The sequence below is a fragment of the Xiphias gladius genome, chromosome 14, assembly GCF_016859285.1.
Source record: "Xiphias gladius isolate SHS-SW01 ecotype Sanya breed wild chromosome 14, ASM1685928v1, whole genome shotgun sequence".
Taxonomy (NCBI): domain Eukaryota; kingdom Metazoa; phylum Chordata; class Actinopteri; order Istiophoriformes; family Xiphiidae; genus Xiphias; species Xiphias gladius.
Genome location: NC_053413.1, coordinates 17532296 through 17555763, shown reverse-complemented (window position 1 = coordinate 17555763; position 23468 = coordinate 17532296). Strand labels below are relative to the sequence as shown.

General features: G+C 38.8%; 2 protein-coding genes across 21 annotated transcripts in view; both read right to left on the bottom strand.

The window, feature by feature from the left end:
* Positions 1-6711, bottom strand: part of obscnb (obscurin, cytoskeletal calmodulin and titin-interacting RhoGEF b) — a 62657-nt gene extending 55946 nt beyond the window's left edge. For 13 of the 17 annotated variants that reach the window (XM_040142816.1, XM_040142818.1, XM_040142820.1 and 10 more), the window contains exons 1-4: positions 6495-6708; positions 4243-5338; positions 1396-1665; positions 895-1155 (exon numbers count right to left, since the gene is read on the bottom strand). In XM_040142816.1, coding sequence (XP_039998750.1) covers positions 895-1155; positions 1396-1665; positions 4243-5329 — 1618 coding nt within the window. In that variant the 5' untranslated portion in view covers positions 5330-5338; positions 6495-6708. Of the gene's footprint in view, positions 1-894; positions 1156-1395; positions 1666-4242; positions 5339-6494 lie in introns of all 17 variants that reach the window. The other 4 variants (XM_040142823.1, XM_040142821.1, XM_040142822.1 and 1 more) reach the window with 2 other exon arrangements.
* Positions 6712-11339: 4628 nt separating this feature from the next.
* On the bottom strand, positions 11340-23193 carry atg9b (autophagy related 9B). 4 transcript variants are annotated; one of them, XM_040143866.1, is made up of 14 exons: positions 22523-23193; positions 22313-22356; positions 21870-21934; positions 20887-21057; positions 18864-19005; positions 17936-18684; positions 17273-17426; positions 16835-17014; positions 16432-16677; positions 15820-16058; positions 15589-15682; positions 15243-15327; positions 14845-15017; positions 11340-14673 (listed from the first exon to the last, which is right to left on the bottom strand). In XM_040143866.1, the coding sequence occupies exons 1-13, from the start codon at positions 22629-22631 to the stop codon at positions 14863-14865; spliced, it is 2433 nt and encodes an 810-aa protein (XP_039999800.1). In that variant the 5' UTR covers positions 22632-23193; the 3' UTR covers positions 11340-14673; positions 14845-14862. The 4 variants fall into 4 exon arrangements, with proteins under 4 accessions (XP_039999800.1, XP_039999801.1, XP_039999802.1 ...); XM_040143867.1 differs by having other exon boundaries at positions 11340-13448; positions 22523-22631; XM_040143868.1 differs by having other exon boundaries at positions 11340-13445; positions 22523-22631.
* Positions 23194-23468: the final 275 nt, after the last annotated feature.

Genomic DNA, 23468 nt, shown 5'->3' with positions numbered 1-23468 from the left:
GATTTATGATCAGGCTGTTAATCTGACTGGATGAGTACTGAGTGATTGCAGTATATCAAAATACTATATATTATAGATTATAATTTTTTTTACAATCTGGGCTTTACTCAATCATTCTTGTCAGTTATGATAATATTTTGTTTACCAGTTTAATTATTGTGATGCTGTATGAAGTCATAGGGACTCTGCTCACTGGTGCTATATAATGGAGTACACTGGGCATCACAGACTGAGGTTTTAAACACATCCAGTTGAACCTTTTTTATTTTTATCTTTTTAATTTAAGGTAGAGAAATCCAACACACCCCAACGTCACATAGTTAGGTTAAAAAGCCTGTGTTGGAACATGGCTAGAGACTAATCTATTTCAAAACAAAAGTATGTGCTGTATTTATCCTGAAGAGATCCTACATTTCTTGACACTTCTTGACCACTTATTTGAAAGTGAACTCAAACATGATCACACCTAAAATTTCAATTGTAACTGTCCATATTTGATTTGTCACATATCAAAGTACTGATTTTCATTCCTAATTGCAATTTGGCAAACAACATAAAACAATCAATCTTCGTAGCAGTGTTTGCAATCACAAATTAATTTCAGAGTTAAGTCTTTTCCATGAGGTGTTCACAGTATTTTGTGTAAAACAATGTTTTACATTTTGCTGTGAGCTGTAAACATGCTAGATAGGTAGGGTTTAAGTAAAACAAACATTTAAATTAATGCAAGACAATTAAATAGATAATCACCAAGAAATATTGATTATATTCAGTGTAGTTATCTGTACTTTCAAAACTTAAATGCTGACCCTAAACCTCAAGCATAGGGTTTTGCAAGCAGGTCCGAAAATACAATTGTTTTAAAACAGCATTTGACTCAGGTGTCATCCTCACCAGTGACAGAGAATCGAGTGGAAGTCTTGCAGTCTCCAGCCACAAAGGCCACTTCTCCTGAGTCATCTGCCTGGCAATCTCTAATGGTGAGTGTGTACTGTCTTAGCACGCAGGCGATGGAAATACGGGAATCTTCCTTCAGCTTCTCCCCATTGCGGGTCCAATAGCCACCTGGGCAGGGATGCTCCAGCTCCACACAGAAGATGACAGTGTCACTGACAGGAACTACTGTCTTCCGGGGAAGCTTCTTGGTAATGTTGCCTGAGATATGAGAATAAGTAGATGTTACATAAAGAAAACCGTGCTTTTTAGCATAGTAGACTTACAAATGAGAAAATTTCCAAGGAACCGGTATGCTGTGGATTAAATCTGTATATTTTCCTTAGTTTTAGGAGTATATAGATAATGTCACATTAATTACACTTGATAACAGTTTAATGATATCCACACAAAATATTTAAAAATAAACAAGAACTGAAGAGAAAAAATTCTCAATTATACCCAGGACAGTGAGCTCAGCCACAGTGCGACTGCCCTCTTTCATCTCGCAGATATAAACACCATCATCGTTGGTGGTGACATTGTGTATGGTTAGACGACGCAGGGTGCCCTCCTCCTCCATGCGATACTTGGTACTTTGTTCCAGCCTTGTTTCCTCCATGAACCAGTTGGCCTGGGTGGCACTGAGAGGCACCTCACACATCAGTGTGGCCAACGTTTTCTCTTGTACCTCCACATCCTGCAGCTTCCTCCTGAATGGCACCTTAGGCTCTGACACAATGAAAGTTACAGAATCTTCAGCTTACACAACAATATTGATGGTTTTCCATATGTATATTCTGCATAAAAACTGCAGAATATACTTTATGATACTTTCAACCATTTTCCAAACTTTCTACTTTTATTTCCTTGCGATCTTGGTTGTAGTTCAGGCTAGTGCAATTTCACAATCAAGTCAGAGAATCTAGAAACTTGCTTGCAAGATAATCAGTCATTGTAGGCATTTTATCTGTGCAATGTTTGTGATGTTTTTGTAAGGAAAATTCAAAACCCAAGATTTGACACTTGGCTATTTAAGAACCCTTTCAATAGTCGAATGCTCTAAACTGACATTATTGTCTTCATTACGTGTTTGCATACCTTTTAGTTTTAATTTCAGTAGAGAGTGAAATAAAAGCTTTTTGATAGTCAACTGTGAAACCTTGAATGTTGAAGCCAAGGCTTGAAAGTTCAACAATGGTCGTCTGAACTGTAGGAAATCAAGTAAAAGCAAAGTATAATAATTTCCAAAGTTAATTAGCTAAAATATGCAAAATACTGTGCGCCTAATAAAAATAATGTCAAAAAAATGTTACTGCAAATTGTTTATATTCACATGACTCACATTTAACGTGAACTAAAGGCTTAAGTGTGCTTACTACACCTACTATGTCAATGGAAGTTGTAGAGTACATTTCCCCTACCTCTGTGCTATCAGTTTTCTTACTGCACTCTGCACCTAAAATGAGGGTTACAGTTTCAAACTGTATCCATATCCATACATTGGATCTAAGCCAGCAGTTTCAACAGTGTACCTCAGGAATCAAGCGTTGAAACATGTGGACCTGAGTTATGGGAGAAGTCCACTGGGTTCAGTAAATCACTCAAAGTATCCACGTAAAATGCAATATTAAGATATTTAAAATATTTCCTATAGAGCACCATCCTACGGACAAGTGAGCTGTTTTCAGCTCAAATGTTTAATATTTTTACTTAGAGAATATCAGTTTCCACAAATGTAATAGTCATAAAGTTGGACAGAGTATGGCTGCTAAAATGAACGGGAGCCAAACAATATGGACCAAACATTAACAATCCTTATTTATTTTATTCATTAGTATACCAAAAAATAAGTTATTTGTTCGGTTATCCTCCCAAAAATGTGACCCTTCAGCAAGGGCCCTTATTTCATTACTAAGTGATGTATAATAATCCAACATAAGGATACACAAAGTACAATGTTTTGTGTGTATTTTGTTAAAAATGATTAGCCAGATTTTCACATATGTCAATTGTTGTGGTAATGGTATATCAGGAGAGACAGACAATTCTGTGGCTGTAATTGTGTACTATATTTTTTGTTATGTTTATTTAGTGCTGTATTTTGTGCATTTATTGTAAAACTAATAACTGGTCATGCGATCACCAAAAGTTCAAAATGTTTATACCTTTCAACTGCGAATGTATTTTTATATTATATTATATTTTTATCTCTACAAATTTTGGGGCAAACATCAGAAATATCATTTTCCTGCAGCTACCGGTATAATACAGTCACATTAGTGGCACAGCCCACTGAATGGAGATTTACAACCAACATAAATCTACAATGCTACAGTTTTATCCCTTGGGCTAATTTCTTCCCGAGGGAGGTCACACTAGCAGTGGTGCCAGTGTGCTCCAGTAAGTGAGTGACCATGTTAGCAACTATGAACTACTCATCACCAGCAGAAAATAAATGCAACACAGCCCCATCCTTCAGAGGACGAGCCTGAATTAAACTTTGTTGTGAAAGCCATACACATTTTGAGAGGTTTAAATTAGGCTTTAGTACAGTGATTTGGACCACACTTATGGTGCTTAAGTTGCCAACAATGAGTTTATGCTACTACCATATAGCTTATTCCTCTGTGCCATATACCCCCATTTTTATTGTTACTAAAAACACATGAAAGAGCCACACCACCATAAAGGGCGACATTTTCCTTCATTATGATAACCGTAGGCACTGTCGTTTATTTTGAGTAAATTACATGTGCACCATCCTGGTGTTATAAATACTCACTAGACCACCAAATGTGTATTAATCCGCAACTTAAGATAGTCCCCAACAAATGACTACATCTGTTTGAGTAATGTTTGCTAAAAACTACAGTGCCCAGCTGTTTAAGGAAATGATTCACCCTTTTTAAAAAATAAAACTATACATTTGTGACCTGTATTAGAGTAATGTCTTCAGTGGGAACGAATGGGCTTTGGGCCTTGGGCCTTGAGTGTCCACAGAAAGACAGTGTGTTAGTTTTAGGCTTTTCGTGGGAATTGCAGACACTACCAAAAATGCAGAATAAAGCCAGCCTTAGCCTTTAATGTTAGGAATATGCTGTCAATAATGGATATGAAGTGGTCTAGAGTTTGGGTCTCTAAGATATTATATGTGTTGATAGATGATGCATTTAATTCATGAACATGCCTCTAATGAAAGCTCACTTCAAGATGATTCTCTCAAATGTGATTAAAACTGTGAGTAAAAATGGTTTGCTACCGCAGCATGTGGCATTTTCTTAAGATTTGGCCATTTTAAAGGCTTACCTTTGACTGTTACCAACACAGCACTGTAGGTCTGCCCAGCCATGTTGGTTGCATTGCAGGTGTAGAGACCATTATCACTCTGCTTGCAGTACAGGATCTTGAGGATGAAGTTCTCAGCGTGGTCCTCATAAATGACATGTCTGCGGCCCTCACTGATGTTCGTTCCATCCTTCCTCCAGATAATGTGGGGTTTAGGGTGTCCCGTCACAAAGCAGCTGAGTTTGGCATGTTTGCCCTCAGTCACTGTGCAGGTACGGGTGAACACACCTTTGGGCAATGTTGCCAGCGCAGATGCCCTCAGGTCACGTTCCAGACTCAGAGAACTCAAACCATCTGTGATGCTGGCTGCGGAAGAAGAAGAAACTGAGGAGCTGCTTTCTTCAGTGCGATAGATGGAGATGTCCTTCTTCATTTCCTCTTTGCGCTTTTGTAGGTGAGAGAGGAGGGAAGTGTTCTTATCTGCAGCCAGGTGGCAGGAATCCTGAGCGTCTACGACAAGAGCTGCTGCAGTGTGTGCACGGCCAACAGTGTTCTGGGCCCTGCAGGTGTAGGTGCCGCTATCCAGGTTACGTACACTTTGGATCTTTAAGGTGCTGCTGTCGCTGTCAGACACAATCTTGATGCGGTTCGTCTCCGCCAGGTAGCGTCCATCCTTTTCCCAGTCAAAGTTGGCCTCAGGGTAAGCTGCAACACGGCAGTGGAAAACAGCATCACCTCCCAAAACTATACGTACAGAGGTAGGCTTCACCATGAAAACAGGGGCCCTCTGAGCCATCTCTGTTGGCAGGGCCACTTTAACGGTCACGGCAGCATAAGCTTCCCCAACGCGGTTTTTGGCCCGGCACATGTACTGTCCACTATCCTCCAATGTTAAGTCATAGATGGTCAAGCGGTACAAATCTCCATCCTCCACAGTCTTGAAGCGGCCCCCAGATGTCAGCTTCAGCTTGTCCTTCTCCCAGGTGATCAGTGGGGTTGGACTTCCCACGATTGTGCAGCTGAGTGTGGCATCTTTGCCTACGCACACCGAAAATGCCTTTGGGCGAGTGAGAAACCTGGGGGCTCCTCCAAACAAGTTTGGATCCATTTTTTGTACCTATAATCAAAGAAAAGGTGAAAATTACAATACAATACCAGTGAAGGAATTAAAAGAAGTACCATGCAAAATTACACAGCATTTCTTTCATTAATCAAAGTCCTTGTAACCGTTCTCATAGCTGGCGATAGAATAATGCTGTTGTTTGGCACCATTTGCTGATGGCTAATTGAAACACATTTCACACAAAAATTGTGGTGTTTCTGATGCTAATTGGCCTAGGATTATGAAATTGTTGTTTTATTATTGAATTGAATTAATTTAATGAACAGCAACAAATAAGGTTTTTTGAATGCTCACACAAAGGTTGTGTGTAATACTCATAATGCTTCCTGACAACATATTCAATTACAAAGAAACGCTGTTATATACACCCAAACCATGGCGCGATGTGACAGTTTGCTATTTGTATTCTATAAATATGTTACGCTATGAAAATAGACGTAAGTCCCCAGTTCGGATTGGCATATTTATATCTGGCAGTTACAGTGTCAGTCATGCCCCTGTCCTGGCCACGCAGACATTCGTCGGTACAACTCCATAGGCAGGTAGTTTAATTGCACAACAAATCATTTCCCCTTTAACAAGGTCGAACAGAGAGAGATATGTGCCTTTCAAAGTGACATTTGCCAGCTTTGTCACCTCTGTCGCTTGACCTGCCTGTCCCAAAAATAACCTCAGCTGTCAGACCCCGTCTCTGTCCATTGCCATTTGTAGAAGCGAAAGGGATATCAGCTGTTTGATAAAGCTCGCACTTCGGAAACATTTCTCGCAGTGTCCCTTTTCCATAAGCTAACGAAAACGTCCTACCAAATGATGTTATTAGGTACTTATTTGCGGTTTGTAAAACTACAAAAAATAAAATAAAAATAAAAATAAAAATTGGAGAACACAAGCTTGTCATTCGTCAAATAACATAAAATTTGCTTAACAGCTAACTTGTAGCTAACCAGCATTAACTCAAAGCAGCGATTGTGACGGTTAAACGTTACAGGTGCCCAAAATATCGTATGTAGTTACCGATCTAATTTCAGTGGAAATGACTTGAAACGCTGCTCTCACTTCGGTCAAGTTCTCGAAATTAGTATTGATTTAAAATTACCTATTAATGCTATTACATTTTTTTTTTTTTTTTAGCATTACAATACTTTTTCACCTTGAGTCTTCAGCCACTCAGGTAAAACTGGCGTTTAATCATGTGGGCTTAAACTTCAGTTGGCCGTCAGGATTCCCGGATGATAGCCTACTCCAGTGTCAGTGCTAGAAAAATCCCGACAAAATTGTCTTCTTGGTGCTCAAATATCCTTGAAATGGTTGTAAATCCGGGATGGTGGAACATCCCCCCCCAGTCTCCTGCGGTGGGCGGCAGACTAGACTTATTTTTTCTTTCTCCTCCGCTACCTCATGATGCCAAATAGCTGACGTGCCTATTATGGCGCAGCCCCCCCGTCCAAAATAGACTTGTCATTTACCGCGGAGATAGGAGACAGCCTGTCGGTGAGGACGGGAGGGAGAGCGGACCGGCCGGGTCCCCGCCGGGCTGCCCACCACAACTCGGACGTCTGGGTCGTAAACAACTCATATTGCTGAATATTACTACCGAAACGTTTTCACACCTGTAGCGTGGAAGCTTTCAGTAGCAACAGGTCATAAATAAGACGAATGTAATGAGCGCTGTAAATGCTACATTTACACACCAATTAAGGACATTTCCCTAATTCCATCCTGTGTGTGTGTGTGTGTTTGTTTGTTTGTTTTCTGCTCTAGTCTATATTGAGGTCATGAGTCCAAATTCCCTAATACAACCCCCCTTTCCCTTCAGAAAAAGAATGACCAGACACCAAAAAGAAAGTATGTGAATTTTTATTTTTTTTATTTCATTTTACTTTTTACTCAATTAACACTTCAGTTCCATTTTCTGTTCATTTTATCTGCCTACATGAAGGTCTAAATGCTGTTTCAAAGCCTTCTCCATACAATAAAATGTAAGTAATCTCAATAGAACTCTGGTGTGGAAATACTGATTTTTGTCTCTATATTTATATCTGATGGCCCACAAGTGGTCAAATCTAAATATACTGACTCCTAAAATACTGGAATCAGCCTGTAAAACGACCCCCCACCATGTGTAATTTAAAATGTAATATATACTTGCCTTTCAGATCCCTAAAAACTCCCAAATTTCAAGTAATATACTCTATATTATACACTTTTTGTACATGACCTCAGTGTCTTCTGTTAGCTAAGGCCCTGCCCTTGGCTCAGTAGACCCATTTATTCAGGTCAGCCTATAAAAACTCTTTTGGAAGTTGTAATAGTAGCCCTATCATTGTCTAAAGAAGTGGAGAGAACTTATTAATTCGTTTTAAGTTAAAATACATAGGTATTTGAGGCAGTAATTATGTACACTGTAGTTACGGCTGCTTAAGGTGATTGATTTTGTGTTGACTTGAGTCAGGTGACTTGGACGTGAGTCACTGTGGAGTCGGACTATAGATCCACGAGCAGCCAGAAATGCTGAAAATTTGCATAGTACCGGACTGTTGATGATTTCGGATTCAACAAAATAAAACTGAAAAAACTACCTTGAGCCTTTCTAGTATGCAACTTTCGATCTCTTGCTACTCCCACTCGTAGGTAATGATTGTTTGGCTCAAATTACCACAGGGTGTAAAGGGAGGTGAACCAAATTAAAAATGAAGTGGTAGGATGTGAAGTTGACTTGTGCACTGGAGTTCTTGACCAATAACAGCTGGGCACAGTGAGTGCACACAGCACATAAGACGCCCTATCATGAAGTTGCCAGCTTGGCACAGCTGTAACTCTGAATAAAACCCTGGTGATTTGTGGAGTTATGGAATAGTTTTGACATATTTTTCCCGTTTTGACAAAGGCTTAATAGTTTGTCTATTCTTCTACTTTTCAACTACACTAGATCTGTGTGTACTTTTCCCCACTCTGATCTGTATGCTGATTGACAGAGATGAAAATAATATCAGTTCTCTAATCAGACTCTTGTGGGAAATATGCATATTTTCCAAAATCTTTATGTTTCTTCAGTGACATTCGTTCCATTCTTCTGAGTATCCCTTCCCTTTTCTCATGGACAATATCTTCTGAGTAAGACTAGAAAAATCCCTGTCATCCATGCGTCTGTATACAGTATGTGTTGAGCCTATATTTTGATTGCATGTAAATGTGAGTGGGGTAAACTGAGAGATTAGCTGAGCTCACCACAGAGCTTGTGGCACATTGTATTCCACAACCACGGTTGTGACAGCTGCTTTACAGCTGCCCATAATTAAGCTATGACTTCATACTGTAAAAAAAACAAAAAGCCTAAAATACAGTAATGAGCTAAATGTATCTCCCATGACATCTTCACAATGATGAAAACACTTAGCAATAATTCAGCATGACATAGCGATCCTTAGACAGTAGGGCATCTGTGTGACACTTTTGTCTGTGCTTATTCAGATTTGGAGACATAATTAAATTCTGGAATGTAATGTTTATTGCCCTAGAAACAAGGGGTAGCAAGTCTTGCCCCTTCTTTCCCTATTCTTTGGCTTCCATGGTATTTTCTTAGTCTTTCAGCGTGGGCTTTCCCCCGGTGGCAGTGAGTGACAGCAGCAGGTCGCTTGGACCCTGATTTAAACTCCCCGAAACTCTAGCAGACGATAATCCACTGGTGCTGCTTGCCCCTGCATCATCCTGTTCTGGCTACTGTGTTTGGTTTCCATACTCCTGAGAGTATACTGAGAAAAATTAAAACTAAATTGATAGATAACTCTTTCGTCTGTCTCTGTCCCACATTCATCCAAACCGTTTAGATTGCTAATGTGTAATATGTGGGAAAAATAAAAGAATGTTTTATATAAACTTAAATTTCAACTTACCTCCAGTTGGTTTTCTCCTCCTCCTCTGGTCTTTCTATAATCTATACTTCTTGATGTCCAATCACTTAGTTAGTAGCGTTAAATCACATCAGGGATGGTATTTCCACAGCCTTTGGTAATCGTCCAAAACTCACTCTCAACCAGTAGTCAACCTCTCATGGCACCTGTAGCACAATACAGTAGAAGGCAGTGGACAGGAACACAGCACCTGGCTATGTTTTTAGTGTCTATAGAGTTGGATAAAATCCTAAATAAAACATTTCTCAGCAATGAGACAATTTTCACAAAATGGACGCAATGTATACTCTCCAATATCTGACCTCATGGCCTTCCAGCTGACCTCTCAGCCATTTCAAGAATAAGGTCATGGTTGTATCATGTTCACAGATGAAACACATGGGTGTTACCTCAAAAGAAAATTTACATAGCAGATGACAAGTGACACAAAAGTCAGCTGTACCAAGGACAGATAGCCATAAGTGAACAGCAGATGGCGTATACTGTATGTGCCTTAAAAGGTCTAGGGGGACTTGATCATTGATATAAAGCAACTGGGGGAAAGAAATAGATGAGACTAAATAGTGTGTAACAAAATAGAAACACATGGTGTTTATTTACAATGCAGATACCATTTACAGAAATACAACAATAGAGTTAGCACAGGACAATGAGGTGCTGCCACAGAAAAAACGTGAAATGAGTCAACCTAACTATTCTAACCCACAAAATGGAGGGAACCAATCATTAAACCTAATGCATATAACAAAGTATACATAGCATACCTCAAGATTTAAAGTGCTCTTGCACCACCAATTGGCTTTTGTTAAAAGTAGTCTCAACAAAGTGCAAATTAAAGCAAGTGCCCTTAATTGCCCTAATTGGTTGTTCACACCAAGGATTGGACAACAAGACAAGTGGTAAATCTGGTATGCCCAGGGGAAAAGATGCAGCACAAAAATGCAGATGCCTTTTGAATGGCATGTAAGCGCCTGAACATGTCGTGCGTAGGTCTGTTTCAAGCCCACATGTAAACACAATGTAATGAATATGTATGTTGATGTAGTTTTTGCCAGTACATCTGGACAGTGTATTTTTTATGATATTAAAGATATTATGTATAGGTTTTTTGCTGTCTATGGTCATACTGTGTTGTCCAGGTTAGTGAATGCCAACATGAGGGTTTAGATTGAATCTAAGGAGTTACAAGATGATTACCCGGGGAGGAAAACAGAAAAAAAAAAATCTGCTACACAAAGATTTTATTTCCTTTTTGTAAGTAATTTTACTTCCTTAGGTAAAACTCACTCTTTAGTTGAACTGGTCACAACCATTACACATATGAAATCAACGATGAGGGTGCAGGTAGACACTGGACACAAGCCAAAAGGTTTGGACCAACTAGTCCAGGTTTTGCTTTTTCTTGAAATTTGAATTGCGGTTTACCACAGTCTTTTACAAAACTCATACTCAGAAGTCAGAAATTTTGAAATCCTACTCATAGGGGCTGTGAGTAGAATATGACTTTTTTTCGTTGTTTTTTTCCTTTGTATAGTGAAAAGTTTGGAACATCTCAGACTTCTTTATCAGCCTCACCTTTAATTAGTATAAACTGTTTTTTAGCTGAATACACGCAAACATTAGTTTTTCAGCTGTTATGCTGTCGGTGGTGCTAGGTATACTGTCAAAAGTTCACCAAACGATTCACAGTTCATCCCCTACACCATGAATGTCTGTAGCAAATTTCATGGAAATCCATCCAGTTGTTGTCAAAATAATAAACTCTAGGGCAAATAAACTGAAGTGGCATTGAGCCTGGAACCATGCGAAAAACCTTGTATGAATTAATGTAATATAAAAGGTTACCTCTTAAATCTAGAAAGGCCAACATTATTAAAAATATAACAAGTTGTGAGTGATATATATTATATATACATACGTATACATACATATATATATGTACGTAGACGTAGACACACACACACACACACACACACACACACACACAACACAACAAACAAACTTAAGATGGCGCAGAAAATGTTGTTATACATTGTATTCTTTCACAAGCACTGCAAACTAGCAACAGCAATATAGAACAGAGAGAAAATTAAAATAGATTTTTATTTCAAATAAATGTCTCATAATCAACCACACATGAAATGATTAAATACACTCAAAAAGAGATTTATTTGCCTCTCTACTCACTCAAACAAAACAACACGTCCTGTAAAGCTGTGCCGAAAACAAGCTCTTTTGGCATGGTTCTTTTTTCAGCTAGTGTTTCTTAACATACAAAACAAAACAGACAAACCAATGTACCAAAAAAAAACAAAAAAAAAAACAAAAAACATGTCTTAAAACATATTCAACAATTTCAGGATGAAAACTTAGCACCTTGTTCCAGTCACTGTGATTTCTAGACTGGTGTATAGTGGATAAGAAACCATAGTATGATGAGAAGGTTGGCCATGATGACACTGCCAATTACAAGGCATACTCCTGCTTCTTTAGGATTTTCAAGACAGTGCAAGTTTAGACACCATGATAAGAAGAAGTGCGCTCAGATGCAACAGATTGACACAAGATCTCAAGAGCAGTTTGCAGCTCATCTTACAAGCCACATCTGCAATTTCACTACATACTTGATGCTATACACAATGACTTTCCAAAATTTTTTTTACATGGTATGTGCTGCTAAATCTGTGAAAGTAAATCTAATGCTTTTCATGAAATGGCTTCTAAAAAGAGTGACTACTAATCCTTAATACTAAGGCACTGCTGAAAATAAAATGACAAACACAACAGTGATGTGAGAATGTGGAGACTGCCAAAAGAAATCAACTTTGTGGACAAAGCTGAGCTCCAGTGTCTCTGCAACATAAACTAACTGCATTTCTAAGATGTACCACAATTAAAAAGTGACGACAATACCCATGTAAGCATATTTAAGAGAGTGACAGAAACAAACATCATCCCCTAAGGGGCACAAACCTTTTACTGACCAGAGGTAAGAATGACCTTATGTGACTGGCCACAGTGTTTCCAGATGGTCTGCTGTGGACATTGACAGTATAATACGTGCTGATGCTATTCTTATATACAAACAATGAGAAGAGGTCATTTAGGATGGAGACTGACTTCAGTGTCCCTTTTGAGACCTGCCCTTTCTGAGTTGTAACTGATGCAAGTATTATATTATATTTTTATTTATATCTCCCATATATATGTACGTACACACATACACATTATAAAAAATTGTTTGTTGTTTTTTCAGTGCAAAATTCTGAGTTTGTGTTAGCATAATTACGCAGGTGTCAAAACACATTCCTTCTACAGATAGATACACACACACACACACACACACACACACACACACACACACACACACACACACACACACACACACACACACACACACACACACACACACACACACACACACACACACACACACACACACAATGAAGGTGGAATTTTTTCTAAACACATGAGACTGGAAAGATATCTGTATGCTCTAAATTCTTGCAGTAGTGGAGGATGAGATCTATATTACTGTGATCTTTGTAGAATGCAATAAAAATGGGTAGAGTGATATTTTACGCACTACAGTAACAAGCAGTTTTAGTCCCAGTTTTGTTTTTTTTTTTTTTTTTTTAAATCACATTCAACATCATGCAGCTGGGCAGGTTATCTTTGCATTAATAAATCCTTTGTATCAGAACTTCAAAAGCAAAATTAGTTCCTTGAAACTACGTTTAGTGAGGGGGGTATATGCCATTTCTTTCATTAATAAGATTAGAAGCCATGAAAGTAAATTATTTGACAAAACAATATTTTTTTCAAATAAATAATACATATATATCAATTAAATATCTGGGGGAAACAGGTAATAAATATTTTTAAAGCTAACAAATGATGCTGACTGTGGAAAGGCTTTTTTCTCCTCTTGCTCTTACTTTGTAAGTGTAAAGCCTGAGAGGAACTGTCTTGTCCTAAAGTCTTGAAACCTAAAGCTGCAGAAGCAACAGCACATGCTCTGATATAAGCCCTTATGATTAAGTTCCTTTTTTATGTGAGCTTTTTGAGAAAAGGACACAACAAAATGTTAATGTGCACAACAAGGATTCGTAAAAGCAGTAACACCCTGTTTTGTTCAAAAAAAAAAAAAATTCCTCCCCACCATTTCTGGGACATCTGACTCCAAACATCTGCTGGACAAGAAATATGAACAGAAAATGAAATAGGTTCTATTTACATCTGACATTAAAATCAATAATGCAGTTAAAAGATGCTTCTGTACACTGCAAAAAAAACATATGTATATATATTTATACAAAAGTAAATACACTGCAGAGGTATTTATTGGAGTATTAGTTTTTCTTCACCACCACTGAGGTAATACGGAAAACTAGGATTTAAATACATATGTTTATATAGTAGTTAAGGCATAAAGCTGACTTTGTGTCCAGCCTAAAGAGAATTAAAAGACATCTTCTGTCTGCATTAAGATTTTGATGCCAAGTGTACTTGGTGCCCAAAATTTCAGTTCTGTTTTTGAGGGAAAGCAATATCTTGATAGATCAGCTGTAAAAATTTTAATACTGAACAAAATCTGTATTTAGGACCACTAAACACAGACAGCAGCATCAAAACATGTGTTTGCCTAGTTTAAAGACATGTGTTATCAAACCCAATACTAATTCTAACCCAATACCCAGTACTAAAACACCATGTCTTCCTTTTGCCAGGTAAACATGGCATTTTAGTACTACGGCTACTGTACAGTCAGCTCTTCATAATATTAATACTTGGTATCTTTTTCAAAGATTAGATCTGGTAGTAAAAATGTGGACTAAAGGATAAGTAAGACGCAAAAGTGTATTTACAAATCACCAGGTTCCACCGGCACATCTTGATTTTCTGAATTCCTTTTCTTTTTTTTTTTTTCCAGATGATCAAAATTGTTCAGGCAGCTAAGATACAGCTTGCAGTCTATGTAGCATAGAACAAGACGCCATTCTGTGAAATCTTCAATTAGACTCACACTGTAAAACCTTGTGATGCACAAGCAATTGAATTGTGCACACAGAGGCTCAGCAGAGGTTGTGATGAGCCTTTTGCATTCCAAAATAAAATAGCCCACACCCACCATCACACAGCCTATTAATACGCTATATTGTCTCTTGTCAAATGTACTTTGCAGTTGTCTGTACAAGTTTATGACAAGATCATGATGAAACGGACGGAAGACATATGGTTTCCCTGATGCCATAGTCTGCCTGATGTGACAGGATGAGGCGTGGAGGTGCAGAAACAGTGGTTATTCAATGAGCCCCTCCCACAAATTAATGAATGACATTTTAAAGGTCCATGCTAAATTCTCCATGAAGATCATCTAAGGCCACAATGTTCATTGAAGAAAGTAAAATGTAAACACTATAAAAAAAAAAAAAAAAGAGAAAGAGAAATTATCATGACAAAGTATCCTTTTTAGGATACAAGGCCATTGTTGTTAGGTTCAACAAACAAGTATGTCACAGAATACAGAATCACAAAGCTTAGATTGTGGACAAGTATCATCTCAGGGTTTAAAAATCGAGCATATACCTTATGACATAAGGCACTTCAACAACTACTTCCGGTGCCCTGCTTTGGAGTAGATCCAATGTTAATCCCCTGATCATCTCCATCCTCCTCATCCTCCTCTTCTTGCCAGCCGCCAAGCTGGACAGCAGTGGGCATGGACATGCTGGAACCAAGGCCAGTATGTGCCTGGAAGCCTGATAAGAGTGTTAAAACAAAGTGGGATTGTCAGTCACGTGGCATCAGCTGACCAATGGTGTAACTAACTAACTCACTCACTAACTCACGGACATTTGCGTTTATACGGCTGGTCCCAGTGTTGCAGTCCAGACAAATATATTAATTAATGTAGTTTTAAATGTTCAACTCCCCTAAAGAAAACTTTTGATACAGCAAAGTTCATAATCAATATTTTCTTTTACCAGTGTTTGTGTGCAGATCACTCATTGGCACTGCGTTCTGCCACTGCCCTGAAGGTCTCTGTGGGTGGGAGCTCTGCTGGTGGAGCTGGAGAGACAAGCAACTGTCAACGTTCAGCAGAACAGAGCCCTAGACTAGTGGTCTACAAGCAATACTCAAAGTGGTACCACACCCAAAATCTATCTTTTGAGCACTGAATATGTATCCCTGTAGACTTGAAAGTAGATTTTTTGATAATGTTTTTTCCAACCATAAACAATCGAACTAATCCAGGCACACAACAGAAAAAGGAGGCTAGATATACTATTAATAATGTGTAAAGGCAAGAGTTCATGGTTAGAAAATCACCTCATGCATGTAGATGGCATGGAGGCTCATCTCTGCGGAGGCGAACTCTGAGTGCAGTGCATTGCTCCGGATGCGTGAGTCACTGTTAGACATACTGAAAAAAAAACATGTTAATCAAAGCTGATGACGCTGAAGTCTTTGCATTTATTTATGAATTTCAACATACGCTAATCTAGCTGCAGTATAGCTGCAGTAAATAATGCAACAGAAAATACAGTGGCTGATAAGTACCTGTCAATGATGGTGCGATCACTGCGGTACATGGTGCTCTCGGGGTGGACGGAGGAGGGCAGGAGGCCCTGTGAGCGGCTGCGGCTGGTATGTGCAAGTTGGGAGGTGGACAAAGAGGCCAGGACACTGGCAGCAGCAGAGGCAGCAGTGCTTGGTGGGATGAAGTGATGGTCTCGCCCTTGCAGTCCAGATGCAGTCAGAATGGGGTGGGCAAGGACACTGGCCAACAGATTATCAGGCTGGAAACAACAACATACTTTAATACAGTGCCAGTAAGAAAATAAAATTTTATAGGAATAGAAAAAAATTACAGTATAATAGTATAATTTTTTTCGAGAAAAATACCTAGTATTTTATGGATCAATGACTTATGCAGAAAAAACTATATCTGAAGGAGTATTTAAATCTATAGAAGTATTTAAATCTCCTGGAAAAATGAATATTTATTAACATTTACACTGTGGTTAATGTATTACTGTTTATAACATAGGCTAACTGTTTCCATACATCTTCCAATGCAGACAATACCCTCTAATTAACATGACTTTTATCTTTAGCTCATATGTGGTACACAGTACATGTGTGATCTACATGGTCCTCAGGGTTTCTTACCCCAGTGGCAGACTCATTGGATTGAAGTGAGGTGCAGAGAGGAGCCTCAGAAAGCAGCAGCTTGGTGGAGGGGCCACCCTGTGCATCATGCTGCACCTTCTCCTTTAGATGGCTGATAAACACTGAGCTCTCCAGTGGTGGCTGCCAGCGTGGGTTCTTAATGGTGAAATGCATGAGGGACAATTCTGTCTTGCCATTCTCTGCCTGTTGGTATACAGAAGCCTCTGTCTGGCCCTCTGACATCCACTGCAGAAACATCCAAAGATACATATAAATTCAAGAAACAGCATTATCACAGCATTCACTGAGACATCAGCTTATAATGGGTCAGCCTTTCTTCTGTTTCAGAAATGTACTGAATTGGCTGGTTTGAATCCTGTGTAAACGAAGGTGAAAGCCTTACTGTTGGGTTTCCATGGCGTCTGATGTCCATTTGTGCAAAGGAACAGATGTCTCCTACTCCAACCACCTCCACAGTAAAGTTCCGGAAGAAGTCAATGATCTCTAGAGACTTGTTCCTCAAAAGGAAGATGAGAATGAAGGGTGTGACAATAGGACTAAGCAACTCCTCCAAGATGAACACCTGAATTGGACAGAGACAACAATATATGTTGTCAAATTGTTAAAATATTGACAATATAGACAAAGTCATATGTTGATCAATGTTCCCCAAAATGTATCAATAAATCCTGTGATTTTACTATCTGACTGTGTCCAACATGACAAAGTCTTAGTATTGACCAGGTGCTGGTTGAAAAACTTAATCAACCAAAACACATCAACAATTTCAATTTGAAAGTGACAAATGTGTCCATATCTATGAAGAGTCTCCCTTCCTCACCGCTTTGTACTGGAACAGCTGCGCCACCTCGTCACGTGTCTCGCTCTTGTTCGCACTGCCCCTCCAGTGGTCTGGCATGTAGTGAATGTGTGCCAGCATGCACTGAAGCAGCTGTTCTGGACACCACACCATATGCTCATCTGGGATGAAGGACCTGGCATAGGACACGTAAACACTTTTTTCAACAGTAGCACTATACAGTACCTTTACATGTGAAATAAGTGAATTAAGAAAACTTAAAGGTTTAGCTAAGTTTGATTTTTGATTGAAAATCTGTGACTAATTAGGGGACAAGGGGTATACTTTTTCCATATTCATAAGTAAGTGACATGCAGGATGACTACAGTTGGAAATAACAACTGGCTATTGCTCTAATGTGTCCTGTACAGATAACTTGCCCCGACAAGTTGGAAAGGTTCTGCAAACCCATAAAATATAAATGAAATAAACAAATCACTCAACTTCAATAAACAGGAGAAAAAAACTTCAAATCGTATTATATCACAATATACAGATGTACTGCATATCCATGTATATGACTGTATATCATGATATAAATAGCAAAAGAAATAATAAAAAGCACTGACAACTTCCTTAAATTTTATATCGACAGGGAGTGATCCAGAAATTATCTCAGGGAAAAACCTGGCTCAGAAAGCTCACCTGGCAATAGTAATAACAACTCCCAGGACAGTGATAGCAGTTAGAATGTGCTGCACTGTCAGAACATCCTCATCATAGACTGTCAGTGCAATGAGAACAGCCAACACTGAGCCTGAGAAGAAGGTTATGTTCTTTGCAAGTACAGTCAGCAGTGGTGATGTAAAGGAGTTCATGTATTTGGAAGTGGGTTTGTAGCCACGACCTAGACGTCCATGCAGCTCATGGTCCAGCTCATTGAAATGACGAAGGTATAGACGACCATAGAGGGACCAGCGTCGTGCACCCAGGCTTCCAGGTTCTCTGCGGATCACTTCTGTGTAGCTGAAGAAAGCGTACAGCACCTGCCACACCAGGATGAAGGGGCACAGCAGCAAATTGGCCAAACCCATCAGCAGGATGACTCTACTAAGCTGCTGGGCGAGCTCTAGGCGGTTCCCATTCCGCTTGTACTTGGGATGCAGGTTCCACTTATTCTGAAACAGAGAGCCAGGACCCCAGAAGAGGATGAGCTCAAAGTTGTACTTGAGGCCCTGGGTAAGGAACACCACATTGCCCAGCAGGGGGAGCTGCAGCTGCACTGGCAGCAGTGATTTGTTTATCATGGCCACCATGTAGTTCTTGAATCGCAGGATGCGGTGATAGATGTCAAGTTCTGTCAGCTCTTTCTTGTGTATGCACATTTGCTGTTCTCGTTGTAGGCTAATGAGCCGGTCCTGGACTTCCTGCCATGTGAAGTTGCATAGTTCATCCTGGGACAAAGATGCAAGATGCACAAAGTAAACTGACAGTGTGTGACACCACAACTCAAATCAGTGACACTCACCATATCTCTTCATAACAATAAGTAAAAGACATCTGTCACAAGATGGAATTAGGATAAACTTTTTCTGTAGCACTTTTGATACAGGCCGCCAGGTGTAGCACTTACCATTCTGATCTTCAGAGCTTTAATGTAGAATTGCCTGATCTCCCAGTAGCTCAAAATATTGCAAATGACCTTAACAAGTCGATAGGTCCAAAAGATGGCTGCCATGATGAGAAGAAATATAATCCAGCTATTTTCTCGAATCCTGAACGGAAACAGAGGAGGTAGGAGCATGGCAAATAAAGAAAAGTTTATTAAAAAAACAAAACAAAACAAAAAAACAGTTGTGAAGACACAAGGCCTATTTGAAATCTGGGATTCAGAATTACTGTAAAATGAAAAACATTTAAAATACATATTCAACAGCAAAACACCCCCAATCCTATTATGACAATGAAAACTAACCCTTTATTTAGTATGCAATTTACAGTATGATAAACAGATGAGAAACTGCTGTTCTCAGTGTATGTTGTAATCTATTAAACTGACACTGAGCTCCTGTTTACAGGTTCTGGGGGAGGTGGCCTGCTTACTTCACTCTATAATTAAAGAAAGCTTCTGAGTATTCTATGTCAAAACACAGAACACGATGAGCATCAGTAATCTATACTTAAAAACACACATTAGCCAATACCTGAGACATTTCTGATGGTCTTTTAAGTCATTTTTTTTTTACATCATTTTATATAAAGGTAATTTTCAGAGATAATAAACAACATATTAGAATGTTCAGCGACAAGCATCTGGTTTTAAAAGGGAAATTAGAGATAGGGTATGAGGAGGACAGAGAAGCTCCAAACTGTGGGACAAGCTGTTCCCAAATTAGAATTCCTGGCAGCCGTACATTATTGACTTCGATATAAACAACTTTTGAGCAACAATCAGAATGAGGAGCAAATTGATGAAAAGGCCTATTACACTAGCTAGAGAAAACAAGCAGAGGCAAGACTACATCTTGGGAAAAAATACGACAGCATGGGGTTGGGGGGGTTGTCCCTTGTAGCCAGCTAGTGTGGTGTCATGTGGTTGTCAGCTTGCTAGCCCAGCCAATTTGTCAGTATCTCAGCTGGCCAGTTTTACTTCACTGAAGCTATCAATTACATCGCCCTATTCCCTACAGCCGGTCTAAACACAGTACACAAATACTTTCCTCCAAGTTACCATCAGTTGCAGGAATGTTGCAACTCAAAGAATCAATCTCAGGTTGAAACAAAAAACAAAACTGAGAATGAAAGAAATTTCATAGAAACTGACATCATCTGTACTTAAAATTAAACAGATTTAAAAATAACATTTAAAACTGAGCAAAAATAAAATTTCAAACCCTGTTAGTTTTTTGAATGTTTTAAATCAATTGCAAAGTTTAATGCCAGTCCTCGTACTCTGTTATTACCACTGATATTAAGGCTCTTTTCCAACTTTAATTTGACAGATTTTTTTTCAGAAAGATAATGTACAATACAAAGTATAACACTTTGGTCACATTACCATATGTTTGATATGTTAAAAGTTGCTTCTTTTATGTCTAAAGAATAAAATCAAGCAATGAATACTCAGGTCAGCAAAGAACTGGCTGAGTCTTCATGATCTCATACTGGGTAATGAAAATAGTGTTTCTTCTTAAGTTGCTGTTAACAGTGCTGACAGTTAATAAAAGAGCTGAAAGAGTCAATGCTTTGCATTATAAACACAAGAGTGTTTTCATAATTTTCTAGGGTAAATCAGGAAACCCACGAGGTACAGCTAAGTAGGCTACTGTTCCATATTCCTACCCTTTGAATGTGACAGTATCTTGCCGTCTGAAGCCACATCTGACACAGTACAATAAGAAATTAACTCTGAAAGTCTGATTACAACTGCATTAAGCCAGACAAATTAAATCCCTCTAAACAGGTTCTAATAATATCCAAGACCATGTCTGCTTGAGAACAAAGAATCTAATCAAACTGGCTGAAATGAGAGGACAACCACAGCAGACATCACTTTATTAGACTGTTCAGCTTTTTTCGATATAGTCACCTTGACTTTTTCACTAATTTTCCCCACACACTAAAGCTCTCTGTAATACTCTATTAAACATCATTACCTCTGAGTGCACTGCTGGCTCGGTAAGATGGCATCTGGGAGAGTGACTTTGTTTCTATCCAAGGGGTTCTGGCCTGGCCCGGTGTGGTTGACTGCTCGATTGGCAAACAGGACATCATACTCCACACAGTTGACGAGGAACGTTGTGAATGTGACAACAAACAAAAACTGACTGTTAGGATGAGATGAGAAAAGAAAACCAGAGATTAGGCTTCATACTTAATGATGGTAAAAACACTAGATAACCCAAAATAATAACAACAACAAAAGAGATTAATAGGGTATATAGTATTGAGATAAGTGACTATATATTATTTTTAACCATCAAGAAACAGGCAGTGTACTCTGCATATACTGAAAAGAGATTACTTCATAATATTGTGGTTGAGACAGATCAACTGCAGTTCCCTTATTAAATATGTTGACAGGTTGACATCTGTTTTGAGCTGTCATTATGAGGACAGGTTTTCTATTTCTAATGGTTTAAGGGGCCCCATATTAATAAGACCACTGTGGCCAGATTCGGGAATACACCCGACCAGGACCCAATTACAGAGATGGCCTACTGGCATGGTATCTCAAGCAGCAGGACCATAAATTAAACAATATGCTGCACTGACACACTGGACCAAACTGAAACGATTAAGGCTAATAGTATTTCTTATGGTATAAGTTATTCTAAGATACTAAAGGAAAAAAACATTTCATGTGAAATTCATGTACAGGTGCTGCTGGAATCTTGTGGTTTAGCCTGTTCATGTTGAAGCCTGAGGCACACTTGATTCACATAACAATACGAAAAATTACCAGTGACATAAATAAGGCATAGGTCTTATTGAAAACAAGCATCCTGTTGGAACTGCAAACTCAACTTATCCTAATATTTGACCTCAAATTCAACCTTATGCTTTTAATTAAAAGAGTACTCCTTTATCTCACGATGTATTGCTTAGGTGTCTGAACCCTGTACGTCCTAATACTTACACAAGTTCAAAGAACTCTGACAACATCATACAAGCAAAGCCATTCTTTTGATGAAAATGATAGATGTGGACAGGCTGGTTAAGAAAAATTTGAAATAACATAAACTGGAAACATTAAACATGACCTTAAACTTGAACAGTCACTGAAAGTACATTGATTAAGCAAAGGTAATCTTCAGGACAACACAAGATATCACAAATATACCAATCATCAAACTCAATGTTCTGTAGAAAATTCACTTTCACATTGCTCCCTATAGTAACACTGTAAACGTGGGTGGCAGTCACAAAGTAAACATTGTGAAATTCATCAGTTTCTAAATATGATTTACTGGCAAGCATCTTATTAAGTTTGTGAGTCAGCATGACATGATGCCAGTGACGTGCAATGGCAGTACATATTGGTAGACCTGCTATTTAACTGTACTGTAATTTGAAGGATATCCTTGTGAAGAAGTTATCCAGGTTCTTGATATGATGCCATGAATCTGTAACAGAAATCAAAGCATCAAATACCTAGAAACTCTCATCAACCTTGACCCAGTTGCATCATGTTTTTCAGACTACCAACATATTTCACAGTTACGAGACATTCACAATGAAGTCAACCAATGATACTAGAGACGATTTGTACTTTTGTTGTACTATGATTACCTTTCAGGCCTTCAGGCACATGAACCAGTAAATCCTCCTCGCCTGTTGGTGAGTCCTCCTCGAAGTCCTCAATTCTCTGATACTCCTGATATGCTTCAAAGTTGGCCATTGTGCTTCACATTCTTAAGGTCATTCCCAACTGACGAGCTACTTGTAGTAAACACTGTCTGAAACGAATGCAGTCTCGCAACCTCAGCTACATACTGTATCCTGCTACTCGGCAGCTCAAGCATTCGTTAGCTGCAGCTAACATTAGCTTGCTAACTTGCTAGTCTGATGGACGGCGCTTGTGTAACCCTACACTACCATGATAACAAGTTAAATACTTGGAAGCAGTTTAAAAAATAAGCAGACAAATATTCGGTAGATAACTAATGAATGCAAAACACCTGCATGTAAGCTAACTACCTAAGCCAACTGTGTGATGGCTTGCTAGCCTGTGAATGATTCAGCCACTAGTGTCGTCAGGGTGACAACGGTTTGTTTTGTTCCCGACTTGGTCCGTCCATCTGCTGCTCTTGATCTTCTTTCGTCTGCCTTGAGTCCAAATTTGGCCAGAGCTTGTTCAAAACACAAAACTATGTTTTAATCAAGACATGGTTGTCTTCAGTCTGTCCCGAGGTCTGTTATTCGGTTTCCAAAAATACACCATCCCGTGTGTGTCCACTGTTTTTGTCTTTCACAAACAAATGTCAACAAAACGTCATTGACGTCACTTCGGGTTTAATGCTGCATTCATGAAATGTCGAAAGAATGGGAAGAATAAAGAAAAAGCCGTTATTCCAACATGAAAGTTTTCATAAAATTATTCCACGGTGGCATTGCTAATCTTGTAGTCACGCTAGATAATTAGCCTGAGTATACTACTTTTGTTGTGATACGTATTTATGGCGGGTCGTAGAATTAGTTGAATTAATTGTAATAATGTTAACGATTAATTTTATTT